This window comes from Ciconia boyciana, chromosome 2 (genome assembly GCF_034638445.1).
Source record: "Ciconia boyciana chromosome 2, ASM3463844v1, whole genome shotgun sequence".
Taxonomy (NCBI): Eukaryota; Metazoa; Chordata; class Aves; order Ciconiiformes; family Ciconiidae; genus Ciconia; species Ciconia boyciana.
Window position 1 is genome coordinate 107,821,915 of NC_132935.1, and position 22,893 is coordinate 107,844,807.

The following is a 22,893-nucleotide window of genomic DNA, read 5'->3' on the forward strand; positions in this document are numbered from 1 at the left end:
ACAAATTTATGCTTAAATGTCTTTACATTTACTGACCAGGTTGGTGATGAGACCTGAGTAGGTCACTGATTCTCTGTGCAAAAAACCCTAAGAATTTGTTTCAAGCTTCAGAAGTTAAAATGCTTTAATCCATGAAAGACTACAAGCAGCCAGAAGAGCAAATCTTGAAATCTGTACTTTACTTTTCCTTAGCCTTCTCTAGTCAAAATCCCCAATGAAGTCAGACACAGAACACATTCCTACAGGTCACAGGCTCTAGCCCTGTACAGTTCTCTACAGATTTTCCAGTGTGCTAGTCTTGTGTTAATCATCATCTGAGCAGTCTGCATGAACAGAGTGAAGTCAACATTTGTACCTGACGGAAGAAAACAAATGAAGACAATAAAGTTTTTATTTTCTTTCTCCTATCACCTGAGAAAGAGAGAAAGAGAGAGTGAAAGAGATAAATATGAAATGAAAAGAGAGAAAGACGGAATCAAAGTAAAAGGGAATGAAAGAAAGAGGGAATGAGGGAAAGAGAGAAAGCAAGAAAGAGAGAGAGAAAGAAAAAGAATGAAAGAAAAAGAATGAAAGAAAAAGAACAAAAAAGCATAAAGAGAAAAAATAAAAAGAAAGAACAAAAGAAAGAAAGAAATGGATGGACAGACAGATAAATAAACCAGGAAATAATGGAGTCTCTAAACCTGTGTGAACTAACTTCACTGGAGACAGATGTCTTAACAAAGAAGCACAAGTTCTCATGTCACTTAAAATTAGTATAAAAATGGAGTAACTCTTTAAAATGTACTAAATTGAGTATACATAATTAAAACAAGCTTCTAATCTAGGTCATTGTTTTGTATAGTACTCGGATATGCATGAACACATTTGGTGCAGAAATCAGGAAGAGTTATGCAAATATAGCTGAGGACAAGATCTGCTTCGTTTTCTAAAATTACTGTGCCTAAAACACCTCTTTAGTTGCACAAGAAAACTAAATAATGTTACCACAGTATTTACCATGTTCTTTTCACTTGCTGGTCAGGGTTACACAGAGAACTTCTAACCAAATAGAAGGCAAAAAAAATAAAAGGAACCCCAACAGTTTAAGTACTGTCAGCATTTTCTGTTTACCGCTGTTCAGTAACGACCCTGAGGTTGCATCCGGAAACCTCCATCAGATTAGGACCTACTCTGTAATCATAGAGTAAAGGAGATCTCCTTAGAAAAAGTGTAAAATGCAGAAAGCTAAAATTAAGCAGGCAGGAAAACTTGAGTTTAGTTCAAATACTTAACTGACAAAATGCTCTTAATTTTAGGAGCAGGGAGAGCTTTATTTTTTCCAGGAACTCTGAAAAAAACTCAACCCTTCAGCTACTATCAGAGGTTCACAAATTTAAGTTGTACAAAATACCGTGCAGAAAGAGCCAATACACTTCCTACTGTTTCCTGAACTTAGATACCGAAAAACAGTCTACAGAGGAGTCTTGATGCTCATACACAAGCAAACCCACCACTGAAAGTCACTGGGTGAATTGCTTATTCCAGGATGAAGCTGAACCGTCAAAGAGATACCCTTTGATTTTTCTCTTTTCTGCATCAATTTCTACTCTTGAAAAGCATAAGAAATGGAAGCTGCACCAAGACGAATTCCTCTTTTGAGGGTCTTGCAAAAGCAGGAGTTGAGGACAAGATGCAGAAATTTATATTTATGGCCTGTGTAATAAAAGAATTCAGAAAAGTTATCAAAAAAAGAGACTTTCCCCTAGTCATAGAGATGCTTAGAGATGAGTTAAGGAAAAATCTTTGAGAGGTCTGTGCAAGAACACTAATGAGGAAGAGAGACAGACAGAATGAGAAATTCAGTCCTCTGACTCATTTCCTTTGGGAGGGAAAAACTGAATGAGGAAAGAGAAAAAAACAGAAAACAGGGAGGATACTCCTTTCAATAACTTTCAGAATAAATCTGCCCTATCTCTGTGTAGTTGATTGTATACTTTAGACTAGCATTGGCAATATTCAAATGTAATATTCAAATAGCAAAAAACAAGCACAGTGAAAGTTTCACAAATGAAAGCAGACAAGAGGAGGGAAATGGTAATTTTTCACAATATTTTATAAAACAAAGCCACTTATATTCCTCACATCATAAACTTTTAATCTATTCTTTGACCATTTTGATTTGTTCTGCTAAAGTATGCTTCAACAATGTGCTGTCAAACATACAGCTACAGGTAAAAGTCCTTAATGTGTATGACAAGATTTTTCTAACTCACAATACTTGTGAAGCTTGCTCCTGCGAATTACCATCAGTTAGCAATGGGTTACAGGATAGCTTCCCTCTTCTTTTTGGTTTGACTAACCACTGACTCCCTCAAGCTTCCTCTCAACCTGGCCAGGTACACACATCTTACATCTACCTCTTTTATGTCGTGGAGCAAAAAGAAGACAAAATCCTCTGCAGGTAAACAAGTGTACTGCCTCCAAAAAGCCTGTTAATATTTCTTTAAAAATGTCAATCAGAAATTAAAATAAACTTTGTAGAAAACAGCATTTAAGGACCATGTTTGTTTTTCAGATTTCACATTGCTTAGTGTTAGTTTCTTACCATTATCAGAATTAAAATACAATATGCTCTGGCATAACTCCATTCATCTTTATCTCAGCATTATATCCGGGATACAGAATTATAATGAATAGCCATTAAAATGTACAAATTATGGCTGGTTTCTTCTCAAACCTGATGGAAAATTATTCAAAAACATATTTGTAGCTTTGCTTTGCCCAAGAGAGAAAAAATGAAGTGAAACTATTCTGACTATTATTGGAAAATATATAGAGGAATAGCTATTCTTGGTTGTGTACATTCATGTCATTGCTTTAGGTAAACAAAATCAACCTTTCAACTATGTCTTATGCAGTTAATAACAAAGTAACTGAGGCAAATACATTGAAAAAAAGTTTAAGTGGCTCATAAACATGCTCCATTTAACTGTAACATGAAACTCCTCACTCTTTTATGAACATCCTGCCCCAAGTCATGCAGACCAGAGGAAAAGGTTCAGCTCAAAGTTACTGAAAAGAAGAAAGCATGACAGTATGGCTTAGCCCAGAGTAAATGGAAATATTTTAAACTACTCCTTGGGGCTTTATGATGCTTAAGATGAAGTCTTGTCTTTATGAAATTCTTGTCCCAGACAACTGCAGCTGGAGTCAGGAGACTCACAATCTCTTGATTGACCTCTGAGTTTTGGAAAATCATCTTGCTTCTATCTCTAGTCTTTTTTCTGTTCTTTGCCATGTCTAGCAGAGGACAATGGATTGCCTGTTATTAGTGCACTTGTACCACAAGCAGCGAGTTGAGAAGCTAATCAAAGCTGACACCTGTAGGCATTACCATAACATCAATGGTAAATAATAATAAGACAAGCTGAATTTCAGCCTAGAATTTGATATGTAAGGTTTGTGAGCAATCCCGTTTGCTTTGTGTTACTGTTTTCTCAGCTGCAATGAGAAAACAGTCATTGAAAAAGAAGCATCTTAAGCATGCAGTGCTTCCCTGAGACAATACTTCCCTGAGACAACAGGATATATAACTACTGTATCTTACAGCACTGCATCATTAATTCAGCAAGCGCTCTTTTGTGTTTTCCATGAATTTGCTGCAAGACATCTTTATCTGAATACATGCAACTACAGTACTATGCAAGGCCTCTTCCTGAAAGACGCTGCAAGACAAGTTTAAATATATTGTGAATCTCCTTCTGTTCTTGACTGTGACTGGATACAGCAGTGCTGAAAAGCACAGATTATTACAGGGTATCATCTTTACTATCAAAATTAAGGGTTTTTTTGAATGCCTGCTTTGTAACTCAGGTATTCAGAACCAAATATAGTCAAAGTAATAGTATAAAATAGAAACCACCTATTTTGTATGCAGAGAAGACAGTTTCAGTCCATTCTGAAAGAAATAACATATTCACATAACATTTCCATGCTACCATGCAAAACCCATTGATTTCCCATATCAAAATCCCATATCATATCTTCTACACTTGGCACCAGACACATCATTACCTGCACCAGAACTAATGGGTTCCGTGATTCACTCATTGAGTCCACCATACTGGTTATAAATATAAAACTTCTTTATAGACACTGAGGCAATTTTTAAAGTTTTGGGGCATTTAAAGATGTCTAAAATGGCACCTTATAGGAATTCAAAATCTTTAAACAAATTTTATTTGCTTCTAGCCATTTTTAAAAGTCGCTTCCTTCTTTTGGCACCATTTAACAAAGTAGTCCCTCTATATAAATGGCTTAAGTGGGGATCCTTGAATTACTTTTAAAGGGTTTTTGAAACATAAGAAAATATGATTGTTGGTCCTTAACAGTAATTTATGTTTGCAAATTGCTTATAAAGGTTTGGCACCTATGCTGAAAGCTGTTGCAGGATCCATCAATGAAAAATATTGTTTTAGTGGCTATACTAAACCAACCCAACCTTTAGTTATATCACCTGATTTACCTATTTTCCAAACATCCGTATCTAAATTAATGCATATATGATTAGCTACAAAGTGAAAAGTTAGGCTGCATTTACAAAAGATGTCATCGGGCTAATGCTATTCCCACTGAAGTTCACGTAGCAGTGAAGACAACATGGCTGCTGTTACAACATGAGGACATAAACTGACAGAACAGTAAAAAAACCCATTTCTGCCCTCTTTTTTACACTGGTTGCTCATTCCTACTCCCAGCCTCTTCATGCCACCACAGAAGCCCATGCAGGTGTGAACAGGACTAGTGAACTCATCCATCCGGGAGCCCATCCATTCAGTGCAGGGCTTCAGCTGTGTTTGGGTGGTGAAAATGGGTGAACAGGGGTGTGTATCCACATCCACAGGACTACTTTTTAAATTGGTAATGATGACTTAAAATATGGCCTGAGAGTAAAACTAGGCCATTAATAGCTGCTTTAGGAAACCCAGACAGAAATAGCTGGCCTTTTAATTATTTGTCTAACCCTAATCACTCACCTATGAGACTTCCTTCCTACTAGACTCTGGATATCTGGTGTTCCTGGAGTCTGAACAAAGTCTAGGCACTGCCTTTCAACACTAGAGATTTCTAAGCCCTGTTCAGAGGGCATTACTTGAGCATCACACATCACACCTGCTATCGGTTTGCAGGTTTACTATTCAGGACATAATCAGCAGATGTGATGATATCACCAGTTATCACCAGGCTTTGTTACCTCTCCTGTTATCTGACCTGTGTGTTAGCACTTTTATGCCACTTTATGATCCACACAGAGATGAGATTACAACGGAGAAAGCAGTATTGCCAAAATGAACCTGGCTTTGTGACAGAGTTTGTAAGCTCACACGACTAAGCTTGACTGACAGATTCCCAAAAGCATGCCTCAGGGGCGACAGTACAGAGTGCTACCCACCCTTACCAAAGGCACAGGCACAACTGACCTAGAATGGAAGGAGTGACTCCATAGTGCAGAAAATGAATGCGCCAGAACATGGTGCACCAAGGTGTGTCACCAAGGCTCTCCTCTTCTGAATACAAAGACTTGTGTTCCAGTTTCCTTGAGTCAGAGGAGAAAATGTATTAGCTGGAGTTCCTGTTCTGTCTGCACACATTATACAGCTGGCACAAACACAAGTTAGGGTTTGTACATGGAGCACCCCACGCTGGAACAGCGTGCTTCAGACCCCAAGGGCATCATCAACAGGCTGGTGTAAAGAGCAGTTTGCTTCTTGTCTTTAGCATTATGTTTGACTGACACTGACAGTCTTCTGTGTCCATCAGTTTAATAAGGACTAAATTAATCCGTAAAATGGAAGGTGGAACCAACCCTCTGGTGTTTATTAATTGTTAAAAGGAAGTCTAGTATCTGTTTACATCTCAGTAATTTTGTCTTGAAAAAAACTTCCTCCATTCTTCACAACGCTCAGGGAATCATGTGCTGGACTAGAAATTCACCCCTGAAGAGAGGCCAGGAGAGGTTAAGACGTGAAGGATTGTACCTACTGGACAAAGACTGAGAAAGATACCTATATTCTGTTTTTCCTATAGTACTCCTGTGTCACATGGAACTCCCCAAAAGAACTTAACCCAGAAACTGCTCAGTCTACAGACTGATAATACCAAACAACATCTACACTTGTTGATTATATTACATCTAGGTATTTAATAGAGTGATATTGTATTATGTCTAAGCCACCAGTAGACCTCTGACTTCTACACTGATCCCAAGAAGCTTTCCAACAGGAGGTAGTTTAACCAACTCTGAAAACAACTGTGAGATTTCCAGATGCTAGAGAAAGAAATATTTCTCCTGAGGATGAGTAACCTGACCCCTAATGGTTTTCCCTTCTTCAGCTACTCCAAGACAGTCTGCTGCGTGCCAGCTTTTGAACTACTGTACCCAGTAGTTTCCGGATGACAAGGGTTCCTTAAAGGAAAAAACCCACACACTCAAAATACTTTGCATTAATTGCAGTATGCCACAGAATGAGCTCATGCTGTAGCCCATGTTTACTTACATGTTGCACGGCTGTCATTTGCTGACAAATCAAAGCCCTCGGTTCTCCCTTGGGACTGATTTAGGGTCAATGTGACTTTCGCCACAGTAAGAATCATGGTATTTACCCAACACGTTAAAAGTCAAACACAGCAGCAGATTTTGTAATACCCTAGAAGGATGTTTGCCTCACATTTTGTTGTTATACATGTTAATACCACCGATGGAGAGGCCCTGTGAACTTTCATTACAATTCCATGTAAGACATACATATTACCTCATAACACTCATACAAGTGTTAGCAAAACTACACTCGCGTTTGCCCACAGACTAAGAAAACAACTTTAAGTTTGCTGGGCTTGCTGAGTTACCAACAGTGTATAAAAAATTCACATTTGTATCTCAGAAATGGGACTATCGGCATCAGCCTTTCTTGGACATTTTGGTAGGTCATCAAAATGTCTTTAGATAGTAAAGAAACTTGAACTTTGGCAACCTAAATTTGAACTGTGACTTTAAAGAATAAAAGACCTTTCCCTCATACAGCTCCACTCTTGAACACCTTAGTGGCAAGAAGGAAATATATATATATATATATAGCTTTTCCAAGGTTTGTACCATTGAATAAACCCATCTACATTTAGGACTGTGGACAGTAAGATTACTGTAACTCAGCAGTGCATTATATATCAGCTTCAGGATTACTTTGTTGGTTTTTTTAATTACAACTTCAGAAAAAGGTTTTCAACTGTCTGGTACAAAGTAGTTGTAAGTCTTTGATTTTTCAGTCTTTTTTTATGAGTGGAATGGCAGCAACTATCATACACACGGGAAAAGAAGCCAAGATATCATGTGATATCTCCCTGTGAAGAGAATTTATTTGAGAACGTTAGATAATGGATTATATACGTGTCAAATCCTTACCTTTACAGAGGACCAGCAACTCTAAGTAAACTTCAAAAGACAATTTCAGGGGCATATAAGACATTTTGTAAGAAAGACAATTCCTTTCTAGTTTAGGTATTATATCTTTTGCCCAAGAGAAGGAAAATCATTATGATCAGTAGCCAAGCTCAGTTCTTCAGTATACGATCGTGCTGGAGAAATGGGGCTTTTGCAAATGATACCATAGAGATTTGGGACTAAAGTTCACGAGTGTAGACTCACTAACTGACAAGACAGACGAAGTCCTGGGACTGAATGGTGTGCACCCTTAGGGAAATTAGGAAAGATCAATCTCCTTTCTGCAGTCATCCCTATCCCAGGAGAATGTTCCCTCTTTTGTATCATCTGATTGATGTTCTCTTTTGGGGGAAGTTCAGTAGAGGTCACTGCACCAAGAACTGCAGTGGTCAGCACAAAAATGACAGGGACTGGTTCCACAAAAGCAGCAGCAGAAAAAGAAAAAAAGCAAGCAAGGAAAACATTTTTTTAGTTATTAGGTCCTCTGATGATAAACTAGCAATGCTACAAAAATATCAGTTAAGGATAGAGAATAATTCATAGCTTTCCAAGTGGTTATTGCCCATTTCAGTACTTCCATTCATCCTAACTGTAAAATACCAACTGTAAAATTTTTCAGCGTATTCTCCTAAGACCCAAGAGTAAGAAAGGTGCATTTTTCATGTCCCTTGCCCATAGGCAAACTAAGAAAATCTTATAGCTTACCCTATACATTGCCCACCAAATAAATATATTAACTACACATAAGATTTGCACTAAATAGTCAGCGGGTGTTCAGGAACTCATTCACGATTCCCTTAATGTTTCTGTCAGACATCAAATAAGGCTTAGAAATAATGTTGTTAAGATAAAAAAGCCATGCCAAACAATTTTATCAGTCACTCTCTTCTCAATTTCGAATTTAGCAATAGCACTGGAACTGATTAACAGACCAGCAAATGAAGCTTGTTCTCTCCTCTTAAACATAATCATCCTTTTCAGTGAAGGATATTCCAGAAGCTGTTATAAGAAGAGCATGCGCTCTCAGTTAGAAAAGCACATTACCCTCCTACCAAAGACATTTCAGCCATTGTGTTAATATTAACCGATAATGTGAAGTGTAGTTTAGAACAGGAATCCCCTCTTTAGGCTGTGGTCTCTTCAAAGGGAAAAATCAGACTAATCTTTTTAACAGCGTAAGCAAGAAGAAATGGACTTGATAAAGCAGTTTATTTTGACTAACAGATGAGGCAAATTAACTCGGCTGCAATCTCCTCAATCTACTGCTGCCTAAAATAGAAAGAGGGCTGCATGGAGAAGGCCAAATAAGCTAATGTAAACTTTCCATCTGGGGGAACTCAAGCAACTATCATTCACCACTATCATTTACATAACTGGGGGTGGGAACGGGAAACTCACTGAACATGGAGATAACGCTCAGTTTGTTTCTCTGTTTTGAAAAGCAACATTATTCCTCATATTTCAAAGCATAGATGAATGAGAGATAGAGTACTCATCATAGCTAATTCAACCATGGACTTAAAAACTAGGCTTCTTCAACTCCCACAGCCCTGCTACAGCTGATTTGCATTAAACCAGCATGGATCAGTAGAGACATCAGCACAACGGTTGCAGAGTCCAGGACCAGGAATCACACAGGACATCTGTGAGGGGTCATCCTCAATTTCCAGAGCATAGCATCTAAGCTCTGTGACTCATAATTCTAGGTGAGGAGTAGTATCCAAATCTTTGACAGCCATGACAGCGGTGACCAGGAGTCTGCAGAGCAGGCTGCAGAGACAACCTGCAACAGTGGGAATTTGATCCTGATATAGCTTCTCTCTTACGGGCCTGTTTGCCCATAAGGAGGGGCTCCTTTCCACTGCCATTACTACTTTCATGTCATGAGGTAAACAAACAGATCCTGACTTCCTACATAGTTCACATTAAATGGTGTGCCCTTTTAGTTAAATCATTCTGGGATGAAATTATTACAGCAAGAATAATTTTTGGCACATCACATAAATCTCCCCAAAGCCCTGTGAGATTCTTTTTGTTGTTTAAAATTGAAATGAGGCTCAGCTCTATATCCTTCACCTTTGGATAAACATTTATCAATTTATCTCAAAGCTTCATTTTGCCACATCGTATTTTATACAGATTAACTCAAACTCTGTACACAAAGAAAGACATTCTATACTTAGAAGGCATAGGACTATTCTCAACTTCACAGAACCACAGAATCACAGAATCGTATAGGTTGGAAAAGACCTTTAAGATCATCGAGTCCAACCATACACCTAACACTACCAAGACCACCACTACACCATGTCCCTAAGCACCTCATCCAAATGTCTTTTAAATACCTCCAGGGATGGCAACTCAACCACTTCCCTGGGCAGCCTGTTTCCAATGCTTGATAACCCTTTCAGTGAAGTAAAATTTCCTAATATCCAGTCTAAACCTCCCCTGGCACAACTTGAGGCCATTTCCTCTCGTCCTGTCACTAGCTACCTGGGAGAAGAGACTGACCCCCACCCCTCTACAACCTCCTTTCAGGTAGCTGTAGAGAGCAATAAGGTCGCCCCTCAGCCTCCTTTTCTCCAGGCTAAACAACCCCAGTTCCCTCAGCTGCTCCTCATAAGACTTCTGCTCTAGACCCTTCACCAGCTTCATTGCCCTTCTCTGGACATGCTCCAGCACCTCAATGTCTCTCTTGTAGTGGGGGGCCCAACACTGAACACAGTATTTGAGGCGCGGCCTCACCAGTGCCGAGTACAGGGGCACAATCACTTCCCTAGTGCTGCTGGCCACACTATTTTTGATACAAGCCAGGATGCCATTGGCTTTCTTGGCCACCTGGGCACACTGCTGGCTCATATTCAGGCAGCTGTCAACCAACACCCCCAGGTCCTTCTCTGCTGGGCAGCTTTCCAGCCACTCTTCCTGAAGCCTGTAGTGTTGCATGGGGTTGCTGTGGCCCAAGTGCAGGACCTTGCACTTGGCCTTGTTGAACCTCAGACAATTGGCCCCAGCCCATCGATCCAGCCTGTCCAGGTCCCTCTGTAGAGCCTTCCTACCCTCAAGCAGATCAACACTCCCGCACAACTTGGTGTCATCTGCAAACTTACTGAGGGTGCACTCAATCCCCTCGTCCAGATCATTGGTAAAGATATTAAACAGGACTGGCCCCAACACAGAGCCCTGGGGAACACCACTTGTGACCGGCCACCAACTGGAGTAAACTCCATTCACCACCACTCTTTGGGCCCGGCCATCCAGCCAGTTCTTTACCCAGCGAAGAGTACACCCGTCCAAGCCATGAGCAGCCAGTTTCTCCAGGAGAATGCTGTGGGAAACCGTGTCAAAGGCTTTACTAAAGTCTAGGTAGACAACATCCACAGCCTTTCCCTCATCCACTAGGCAGGTCACCTTGTCATAGAAGGAGATCAGGTTGGTCAAGCAGGACCTGCCTTTCCTAAACCCATGCTGGCTGGGCTTGATCCCTTGGTTATCCTCTACATGCCGTGTGATGGCACTAAGGATGATCTGCTCCATCAGCTTCCCCGGTACCAAGGTCAGGCTGACAGGCCTGTAGTTCCCCGGGTCCTCCTTCCAGCCCTTCTTGAAGATGAGCATCACATTAGCTAATCTCCAGTCAACTGGGACCTCCCCGGTTAGCCAGGACTGCTGGTACATGATGGAAAGGGGCTTTGTGAGCACTTCTGCCAGTTCCTTCAGTACTCTTGGGTGGATCTCCTCAGGCCCCATAGACTTGTGAATGTCTAAGTGGTGTAGCAGATCACTAACCATTTCCCCCTGGATTACGGGGGCTTCATTCTGGACCCCATCCCTATCTTCCGATTTGGGGGGCTGGGTACCCAGAGAACAATTGTCCCTACTATTAAAGACTGAGGCAAAGAAGGCATTAAGTACCTCAGCCTTTTCCTCATCCTTGGTCACTGTGTTCCCTCCCCCATCTACTAGGGGCTGGAGATTCTCCTTAGCTCTCCTTTTGCTCCTAATGTATTTGAAGAAGTATTTTTTGTTGCCTTTTATGGCAGTAGTCAGATTGAGCTCTGGCTCAGCTTTGGCCCTTCTAATTTTCTCCCTGCACAAGCTCGCTACACCTTTGTCATCCTCCTAACTTGCCTGCCCCTTCTTCCAGAGGTCATAGACTCTCCTCTTTTTCCTGAGTTCTAGCCAAAGCTCTCTATTCAGCCAGGCCGGTCTTCTTCCCCGCTGCCTCGTCTTTTGGCACGTGGGGACAGCCTGCTCTTGTGCCTTTAGGTCTTCCTCTTTAAAGAATGTCCAGGCTTCCTGGACTCCTTTGCACTTTAGGGCTGCCTGCCAGGGGACTCTTTCGACCAGTCTCCTAAACAGGCCGAAGTCTGCCCTCCGGAAGTCTAAGGTGGCAGTTCTGCTGACTCCCCTCCTTGCTTCTCCAAGTATCAAAAACTCTATCATTTCATGACATTTCGTATCATTTCAACTTCATATGAACAAACTTCACAAGTTCTGCTCAAGCACAATATTCTTTTTCAGGCTGTTGATACTTCAAAATAAGGATATATTTTATGTAAATCTCTTTTACAACGGTGTTTATTAGTGTTATATCATTTCCTAATTTTGTGTGGGTGGATAATTACTTTCATCTTCTAAGAGAGAATCATAAGCAGATTTATGGAAATCAAAAAATATTTCTCTGCTATTGTAGTGTATGAATGAGCAACCTATACAAAAAAAAACCCTGTCAGGTTGGCTATAAGCACCTCTTAATTTTATGTGCTAACCACTGTAAAGAACAGTTAATTATGTTAACTTCTATAAAGTTGTATAGGAGGATGCACAACCACTTGTTACTGAATCCAATCATGAACACCTTGCTCCAGAACGAACATCTGAAAGGTGGTGTTATAGTGGAATATTGTTCTATAACATTTTTCCTATTAGCCACACTTAGATGATTTATTGCAACGTGCATCTCTGGATGACAAAGGACTTCTGTTATTCCTGAACCACAACTAAAGAAATAACTATATTTCTTACAGCTTTGTCACACTTTATTGCCTGCCTTAGAGTCATACTAGATCCACATTTCTGGCATTTTTCACTATTTCAAATTCTGCTGGAGAAAACAGCTTTTCTGTATATATAATGTGTTTGGTGAATTTATTTCTTTCAGGAATCAGCTCATGTGGAAAATTCATACAGAATAAATACTCCCGTATTATATTTATTGTACATTTATAGGAATTAAAATTTATATATTAACCTGCCTTGAAAGGAAGTGCTTTGCCCAGATTACACTTGAGTAAATGAAAGGTAGTGCTGTTGTTTTTGGTTATTCCAAATACAGAACAACAGGTGGACAGAGTAGTATAACTATGTTGTTTCCTCAAATTCCTCCAGGTATGTATCTTAAAAATTTGAAGCAAAGCTGATTTATTCCATGAAAAGTTTCCCAGAGGAAGAAAGTAAGAAAGGAAATCACATACTTCAGAAATTTTAAAACAAGATATATGGGTTCCATTATACTTTTTGATGGTCTCTCAGAGCCATCCATCACAGCAAGCCAAAGACAGAGCTCAGCCCCAAAGCTTAACCAGCCTCTTCCGCTTGCACTGCTTCCTCCCCTTCCCACCAGCAAGGGTCTTGCAGGAGTTAATACTGCCTGACTTCTTCCTATCAGCAATGTTCAAGAGTTATAAACCATGAACATTTTAAGTCCTAGGTGAAATTCTCTTGTAACATATTATAAATTAATCAGAACATGAAGCCTGCATGAAACCATGCCATCTCTTTGCCACACTCATAAAAGACTTTCTAACAATTATTCCATATTGGCACAACCAAGAGCTTACAAGAAACAAGGAATGATGCTATTCTGGCTCATCTCCCTCTTTCCATACATGCCATCTGCATTTAGTTATGTTTTGTACTACTTTATTCCTGTAGGGAAGACAGGAGTATATGGCCTTTTGAATCTAAGAAAGTACAAGACAAAAACTAACCATGATAGACAGAAAACATCTTTTTATGCTAGCTGATGTTTTCTGAAATGGCAACAGCAGAATTTAGCTTGTAAGAATGCAATGCATCTAACTGACAGAACGAGATAAGAAAAAGCTAGAAAGAAAACTTCTGCTCTAGTTAGTAAGGGTCATCTAATATAGACATGCAGATGTTCAGGGCTGTGTTTAAAGTAGACGAAAAGAAATTGAAACCTGCACTAGCTAGATGAGGTATTACACTGGTTCTGTCCAGCAAGGCACTGCACTATAATAATAACTGGGGAAAACAAGATGGGAAAAAAAATTTAGAAGTTTGAATCCAGAAGAAGAAATGGCAGATCACATCAAGGACAACTATTCCTTTTTCTCAAAATTTTCTCATATGAGTTTAGCACTGAATATATCCAAAACTACATGTTCAGAAAAGAAAGAAAGAAAGACGGAAAGAAAGAAAGACGGAAAGAAAGACGGAAAGAAAGAAAGAAGGAAGGAAGGAAGGAAGGAAGGAAAGAAAAAGAAAGAAAGAAAGAAAGAAAGAGAAAGAAAAAGAGAAAGAAAAAGAGAAAGAAAAAGAGAAAGAGAAAGAGAAAGAGAAAGAAAGAAAGAAAGAAAGAAAGAGAAAGAAAAAGAGAAAGAAAAAGAGAAAGAAAAAGAGAAAGAAAAAGAGAAAGAGAAAGAGAAAGAGAAAGAGAAAGAGAAAGAGAAAGAGAAAGAGAAAGAGAAAGAGAAAGAGAAAGAGAAAGAGAAAGAGAAAGAGAAAGAGAAAGAGAAAGAGAAAGAGAAAGAAAGAAAGGAAGGAAGGAAGAAATGAAGGAAGAAAGAAATAGAAACCCTCAATAACTTATCCCATAGAAGCCTCAAAGATCTTTAAACACAAACTGGGACCCCCTGAGCTCAGAGCTGCACAAACACATATGAAAACTGCTTTTTCACACAGTACATATGTAAATTAAATACAGTCCCTAATTACTAACATTACGTGCAATGTTTTGCTATTAACCAGGGTCTAGACAATAAAATTTTACCATTTTGAAATGAAGCCACCATTTGGCCCACTTTGTTAGCATTAAAATGAAAGCAATAATACGACACATGGAGACAGTCTAAATCATACACATATTAACCATATAGCAACCATATAGCCCTGTAATACTGTATTGCCATTGCTATTACTGTATTGCCATTGCTATATGGAAAGCCATAAGCTTTGTACTGATTTTGCAAGACCTCTGGACTGAGGCATGTCAGGCTTGCTCTGGGCTAAAAGTTTAGCTTCTCAGGCTACACTTTTTTGACCTCCCTGCACTTTGTTTTACCTGGTTTAGATATAACAGCAATTTTTTCTAATTGACCAGATGTCTGTAGTTAATTTGTGTTACTTTTGCTTATCTTTGTACGCTAGCACAACAGTTTTATGACTATAACATAATGATGTAGTATGTAGAAATATAGGCCTGTGGAAACATAGCAGAGGCCTTGAGAAATGGAGACACAGGAGATGGTGTAAAGGAGTACAAGCATGGGATTACAAAAGACAGGGCATAGGCTTGGTACTGAAGACAACAACCATAGCTATAAAAAAGCTATAACTCACCAATGGTCAGTTAAAGAAATGTGGACCTGAAGATGGACAAAACGGGGTTTAGGTGTAACAAAGACAACAAAGAACAAGTATCTAACATACATAAAAGGAACCATATATAGTAAATTTGGATGCAACATGGAGCTGTAGACCAACATAGAAAGAGAAATGCATGTTAGCAAACTTATAAAAATGTCCCCAAGTGGGCCCTAGAGCAAAGAATAAGAAAACATTGACATGAACATCCCCCTCCTTCCAGTGAAGGACTCCAGATGCTGCCAACAGAGATAACACCACCAGCAGAATGAAGCCACCAATCTTAAGACTTGGAGAAGCAGAGGAAGGGTAAGCATAACTTCAAGGAAAGAGGGTAGAAACTGAGTGAGTGTATAACAGTGTTAGCTGCTTTATTATTATTAAAACATTTTCTCCATAGAAGCCCTCTTTTTCTTCGGTAATAATGGGATCTAGCCTATTAATAATTCTTTGATTAGCTGGTTAAGATTTCAATTACACTAAAAAGAAATTCCTAGCTTTATATAAAATGCATTTCCTCTTTGTCCATAAACAAGATTTTGAGCATAGCAAGACTAAGATATGTTAAGAGATGTTTGACAAGTCAGTCAGAGCTTACCATTAGCAAATTCAATGTACATTTCCATGGGAAGTTTTTTCCAACCTAAAAGTACAGAATGGGAGAGGAAGAGGTGGAGCCAAGGAGAAGGTCTGTCCTTTTGGCATGTAGTTATTCACTGGACTAGTTAACAGGCATCTGGTCCATCATGGGGACCCACAGGTGTTACTGCAATACAAACAGTACTACACTAGCCACAGGTGTCCATACAAAGGTCATATGACAAATCATTGCAAAGAACTGCTACTAAAAAAATCAAATTCTTATAAAATTGTGAATATGGTGACATTCATCGGAGGGAAGCTGCATTCTCCCCAGCCTGTTAAGTAGGAGAAAAACAACTAAACTTATCGGATAAATTATTTGTTATTTACTGTTTCTCCAGGCCTGTATGATTCTTGACAGTTTCCCAAAGGCTTCTTGTTTCTCAGTCATGCAGAACCATCAGCATGCTGTTATTGTTTGGAAACCCATGAAGAGTAGCAGTGTCAACAGTTTGCAGACTCAGGAAGCCAAGAGCATATTAATCTCTATGTGGAAAAAGACACTGAGCTCTACATTCCATAGAGAATCCTACACTTCAGCCCCTAGGTAAAACGACTGTGGTCAATACCTGGCAATTCCCATGCCACAAATGAAGATTAAAATCCCACTTTAACTAGGAAAAAAAAAACCTACCAATCTTTTAATATGGACTAAATGTCAACTTGAAGTTAAGAGTTACAGACAGATATTAAGAATCTCTAAGAACAGTGGTCCCAATCTTTGGAAAGAGAGGAAAACAGTGAATTCAAACAGATTATTAGCGCATAGATATGTCTGCAATACTAGAGATATTCTTGATACTAATATTTGAAAAGCACCACAGAAAACGAACTAGTACAGTTCCTCAGAAGTACTTTATATGCATGAAGGAGAAAACCTGAGCTTTGCACCAAATAATAATGACAATGGAGCTGAGCTGTCTTTGATTTGCAACCCTTTTTATTAGGCTGCTAGACATTACCTTATGTGTGAGAGACAAAAGTGTGGAGATTAACAGTTCTGTCAGTGATGTGTTCATTAATTACATTTTAAACATTAGCAGAAATAACATTTACTTTGGCATGATAATGATAATTCCTTGTGATATTCCAGACTATTATCACACTAACCTGCAAAGAGTTAAGATAAAATAAAATTGTAAGTATTAAATAAATTATTTTAAATAACTGTTACAAGTTTCTCCACGTTATCCTTTTCATAGTCTACCCATTCCCTACTACAATTTTGGTACTTGCTGAATCAATAAAAGTGCTAATCATACAGATAAATAAATGCATGCATAAAACCAGTTTTAAATACAGTCAGAAAAATACTACAACATTTATTTCACCACACTGCTGAAAAAAAAATATTTTTTTCACTTATTTATGATAGCACCTTTCTTTCTTCTGCTCTTTGTTATGTATGTTGGAACCTTGGTTTTCACAAAAGATTTGCTCTTTGACAAAGATTTCTGCAATGTGTGAGGACACTTTGTTGGTGTATGATTTGCTTTTGAATTTTCTGGAAATAAGCACACATTTTAAAAAAAAAAGGGGACAAAAATATTTAGAGGGACAAAAGAAGTTATTTAACAGTAAGTCATGAAACTGTGCACATGCCATGACTGAGTAATTTCTGTGATTAAGCAGCCTTTGCCTTCCTCACCCCATCTGGCCTTCATGTCTCTAACACCCACTCATTGTATCACAACAAAAATTAGACTAAGCTCCTTGGGGCAGGGTTCTGTATTTCTGTAACTGCTCTGTGCTCTGAAGCACCTAACATACATCTGGAAGCTGGGGGGGCACAGGGAAGTCTAGAGTCCCAGGTGGTCTCCAGTAGGTTCAGCCACCTGATACTTAGTCACATTATATGGCATGAGCATTTTGTTCCATGACTCTGAAGGAAGGGAAAGAGTCTGACTAACGTGACCAATATGCTATTGGTTATATACACTATTTACATCTTTATCACAGTGTCAATTAAGGCATGCAAAACCAGCTGTGCAGTCAGCATGCCTTTTGCCATTAACTTATTCCAAATGGGGTCAAGGTTGCCCACAAGTACTTTGCATATTTTTAATATTCCACTATTCATATATATATTTTATCTATTACTACATTTCTCTTAAGAAATGAGCAGGACAGATTAGCAGATAGGAATCTTTCATTTGATGAAAAACTAGCTACTGAGTGGAAAGCTGAAGCTCAAATCCTGCCACATTACTCCCCCGGCTCTCTTTGCCTCTCTGCACTTGCGTTCGTCCTCTCCTGTTGCTTTTATACATACCTGTGTCTCAACTCCAACATGACATGACATGACCAAGAGAGCTAGAAGAAATGAGCCTGTGATCTCCACAGACCACCTGCTGACAACACTGTGCTGTCAGAAAACTATCACTTGCAAATTAAATATGCTTTACTGCATAGACCTCATAACAAACTTTCCCCACAATGATCTATTGATTTTCATATGCTGAAGTGTTTGCACATTTACACAAATGCAAATTTTAAGCATGCCATGGGACCCACTCAGGGTCTGATTCAGCACTATTGAAGTCAGTGAGGCTTTTGACATTCAAAGATTTGCATATGGTGATTCCTCGGATAGCATGGAGTAGAAGATGTACATCCAAAAGCCCACTTCAGAACAACCCCCTTAGCTTGGCTATGCCCATTTTTTAATGGGTTTAACTTGAAACAACATGAAGTGCTTGGTCTTGCTGACAACTCTCCAGTTTAGCTTCAATAGAAGTCACTAGAGCTGCGCTCTCTTAAAGCTCAGGGTAAACAAAAATAAAATTGGTTCCCTGCCTGAATCACCCAAAAATCAAAGGCTTCTTTAACAGAACACTGGTCTCAGTGGTTGGTGCAGGTGCTTCTGCATTTCTGGATACAGCATATTTCTATTTAAAGATTTAAATTCACGCGTTTGCTCAGGGCTAGGGGGCAAGAGGTTGGGAGAAAGAACAGAGCCATTCACGCTATTGCAGCTCTGCATAGAGCAGTCCAGCCTCCCTGACAGGCTGACTGCATGCTGTGTCTACAAGCACTGGGATGGTCATGATACAATCCAGTGGCTGGGAAGCAGATCCAAACTGCAAGCCAGCATCCATTCTAGCCTTTACAAAAAAGGCTGGGCTACTCTCGGGCTACTCGCAGGCCAGGCAAATAAAATTCAGATGATGCGGCCTTTACATGGCTTTAAATTTCCAACCATTGTGAAATTGTTCTTTGGAAAAGAAAAAATAACTTCTTTGTAAAGGAAGAGTCCCTTGCATACACAGAGATAGTCTTCAAATCAGGAGACTTTTTGCTTGTAAATATGCGACAAATCAATGTGCATTTCTGTGCGACACAAGTTCACAGACCAGTTACTTTGCTAGACTCAGAGCTGGTTTCTGCCTCCTGTTATCAGCCAAGCATACTGCTCTAGGGACTGCATACAAATTACTGAAATTACTGTGGTGGGGGGGGAGAGGGTGATGAAGAAGAAACATACATGTGTTACATCAGCCACTAGTCAACTATTTCTATGTATTTTTAAGCCAGCTTCTCGCCTGTTGAATAACTGAGTTAAACTAGTGTAAAAAAAGTAAATTACCAGATTTCCTCTCTTCAAAATGTTTCACATTCAAGCCTCTGGTTAGATAATTTAGCAAGCAGACTTTACTGTCAGCTTCTTCATGTTGTCCATCTAGAACAGCAGGTGCCACACTGAGCTGCAGCTTGGCATCAAGAAAAATCTGCCTCTGTGTCAGGGCAGCCAGGATAGCCTGGTCTCCCATAAGGACTAATTGGTACTCCTGTAAAAATATCTATCTTCAGACCTACTCAAAGAGAAATACTCTAGTGTTTTTAGCATCCTTTTGAATGCTTTTAAGGAAGGCTCCTCTCAGTGCTTCTGCTTTTCATCAACTCTCCCTCTCATGGAAACTCTAAATCACGCATTTAAAAATAGACCATCAGATTATCTGGGTAAATCATAAAGCTCAGCTTATCTCTCTCTTCCCCTTCAAAATATACAATTTATTTTGTCCACCAGCTCAGCAGCGTGAAGCCATGAATAATCCTGTTTGTCTTAGTAACCCCACTCTTGTGATTGTCCCTGTATATCTCCATTATGTGCATGTATGTCACACTGGGGTGTGTGTGTCTGTGTGAGCATGTAAGGAGGATGAAGGAATTCACAGTTCTGGGCACAAAGGTGCACAATTCTGCTTATGGCAGTGTTTATGCCCATGCCAACTGTGTGCATCCTAGCGTCACAGCATAGCCTTACAGAGCCATGGAGAATAATACCAGGATTCAGCAGAAGTAATGTACTAAGTAATTCAATTATTCATTAAATTGTTATTTAACACCAATCTAGACCCCAGAACCCGTGTGCTTCCCCTGAGAGCTGACATAATCAATGCAATACGAGGGACGACACAAAAATTTTTCCATTTCTCTTTCCCAGTGGTTCAGAGGCACGACATAACAGAGCCTTAAGCAGCAAGCCCCGACTCCCAGCCCCAGCGTTTCCCATACGCGCAATCTCATCCTCCTCCCCCTGCCAGTGCGGCCCATCAGACCACGGGAGCTGGAGAAAGCCCTGCAGGGCTATAAATAGCTACTCGGGGGAGGGGGGAGAGTGCAGCAGCACGTTTCCAAAGATGCCCGCTGCAGGGGGAGGTTTTGCTGGATTAATTCAGAGGGGAAAGGGAACCGCTAGGAAGTTCACTGATACAGCAGGTAATGTCTGTGGAGAGGGGGCAGCAGCTGCCCTGGGGAAACTGAAGGGGGAATGCCTCGCTCGCTGCGAGAACAGCGAGGTGAGTTGCCCCCTTTGAGTGTCCCACCTATTTCAGATCGTTTCTGCAGAGCCCCCCTGAAATGGGCTGTGGGCACGAAGGGTCCACGGCTGAGAGAGACAGCGAGGATACGAATCAGCTCGATCGAAGTGTTATTAGCACACGCAGCTTATTGCCTATGCCAAGTTTGTACTGAGTCAAGCGGTGTTATTTATACGCGCTGGATTTGCACTGACTGTGCATGCGGTGCCCCTGAACCTGCGCCAGCGTGGAAACGCTACTGCTGGCTCCCCTACCCTCTCCCCGGTTTTCCTTCGAGAGACAAAGCCGAGAGGTCCCGTCTCCCAGGAGCCGCCCTGTACCCCCTGCCTCCCGGAAACTTTCGGGAACTACCGACATCCCCTGAAGCACAGGTGCGTGCTCGCCCCTTCCCCGCCGGGGACACACCAGGCACTCCCCAGTCACCGCCTGGCGCCGCCGCCTCCCCGGCCGGCTGCGCGGGGGGCGGCATGCAGCCTCCGCCGCTCCCCAGGACGCGCTCCGCGCCTCTCCGCGCTTCCCCGCCCGCCCGGCACGCACCGCGCGGCTGTGCAGTGCTGCAGGGCCCGGCTCGGCCCGGCCCTCTCTCACCGTCTTCCAGAGCTGCTGCCGCTTGGCACTGACGGAGGTGGCGGTGACGATGAGGTGGGAGACGGACACCACCAGCCCGAAGACGATGGCCAGCAGGGTCCGGACGGGCAGCAGCGAGTAGGAGACGAAGGTGACCAGCATGAGCTGCCACATGCCCTGCTCGGGGGCGCTGGGGGGCTCCATGCCGTAGGCGCCTAGCGAGAAGGGGCAACAGAGGAAAGAGAAGGTGAAACTGAAGAGCAAGGTGAGCTTGACGATCTGCTGCAGCTGGGTGACCTGCAGGTACTTGACATTGGTGACGATGAAGAGGGAGAGGAAGATGATGCAGTGCACCGGGTGCGAGCCTTTGGAGATAGTCAGGCTGGGGCCGGAGAGCAGCTCCACCAGGGCCAGGCTGGCTGTGAGCACGATGAGGACGGCCAGCGCCTTGAGGGTGGACGTCTGCTCCAGCTTCAGGTTGTAGCTCTGGAAGAGAGCCTCCAGCTCCTTGCAGTCAAACTCGTCCTCGCAGGCGATGGCATCCAGCAGCAGCAAGGGAGGGGGGTCCCCCAGGCCGGCTGCCGCCGCCGCGGCAGCCGGCGGGGAGCAGCAGCAGTGGCAGCACTTCTTCCTCTTGGTCTTGACTTTCTGAAACGGTATTTCCTCCATGTCAGTGCCATTCATAAACCCCGGGGAAGAAATGCTCCTCCTGGTGTCCCCCGCTGCCGCTCCTCCGCCTCGCTGCTCATAAAAGAGAGGGGGGCTGCGAGCAGGAGCCGCGGCCGCACGCCCGGCGGCAGCCCCCGCCGCCGCAGCTCCGCGGACGCGGGCACCGGGCGCAGCCCGCCAGCCGCCGGCCGCAACCCGCGGCGCCGGCAAACGCCCCCCTCCGCTGCCACCAAGGAGCGGGGAATGGCTGGGACGGCGGGAGGAGAGCCTCACTCGTGTTAATGTGCCAACCTTCCTGCCTGCTGTCTCTCTCTCCCCTCCACCCTCCTCCTCCTTCTCCTCCTCCCCTGGTGCTCCAGGGATGTTAATCCCCTAATGACACCAAAACACCATCCAAAGGTTTGAAATCGAGCGGAGGGATGGGTGGGGGCAGAGGGTGGGTGGAAGCAAAGAAGGGGAGTGGGGGATAATCAACAGGCGGGTCTTCCTTCAGATACCGCTGTTTGGAGGAGCAGGAGCTACGGAGAGCGGGTGGCAAACGGGCTCCCGGGCAGTGGGCAACCTTTAAAAAAAAATAACAACCAAAACAATAACGACAAGGAAAAAAAATAATAATGAAACCCTGCCAGGGGACTGGGCTAAGAGGAGGAAAAGGGGGGCAGAGGGGCCGGAGAGAAAGCAGGGGGCAGGGAAAGGCAGGACGAGCCCCTTCCCACGTCCGAGAGCCTCTCACCGGGGCTGGGGAATGAGAGGCGCCTGCGCGCCGCCCGCTAGGGAAGCCGGACACGTCCCGCGCAGGGCTCCGGGGGCCCGCCGGCGCTCCAGCTACACACGCCTTCGGGCTGCGGCTGCCGTGTGACCGGCGTGTGTTGACCGCCCGCCTTTACGTGTATTTAAATTTATACAAATATACAAAATCTATATATAAAGGCACAGAAATACATGTAAACATACACACGTATGTAAATATATATAAATATAAACAAATTTATACATATAGGTGAATCCTGCTTCCTTTGAGAAATAAAGTCCTATCTGTCTCAATAAACATGTTGATTTTACTCGTTTTGCCTCCTAGACTCTGAAGCAGTTGGAAAAAGTGCA

At 42.0% G+C, this 22,893-nt stretch overlaps 1 protein-coding gene across 2 annotated transcripts in view; it reads right to left on the minus strand.

Moving 5' to 3' along the window:
• ADCY1 (adenylate cyclase 1) overlaps window positions 1-22,437 on the minus strand; it is a 158,433-nt gene extending 135,996 nt beyond the window's left edge. For both annotated transcript variants that reach the window (XM_072851397.1, XM_072851396.1), the window contains exon 1: window positions 21,142-22,437. In XM_072851397.1, the coding sequence (XP_072707498.1) occupies window positions 21,142-21,804 (663 nt within the window). In that variant the 5' untranslated portion in view covers window positions 21,805-22,437. The remainder of the gene's footprint in view (window positions 1-21,141) is intronic.
• Window positions 22,438-22,893: the final 456 nt, after the last annotated feature.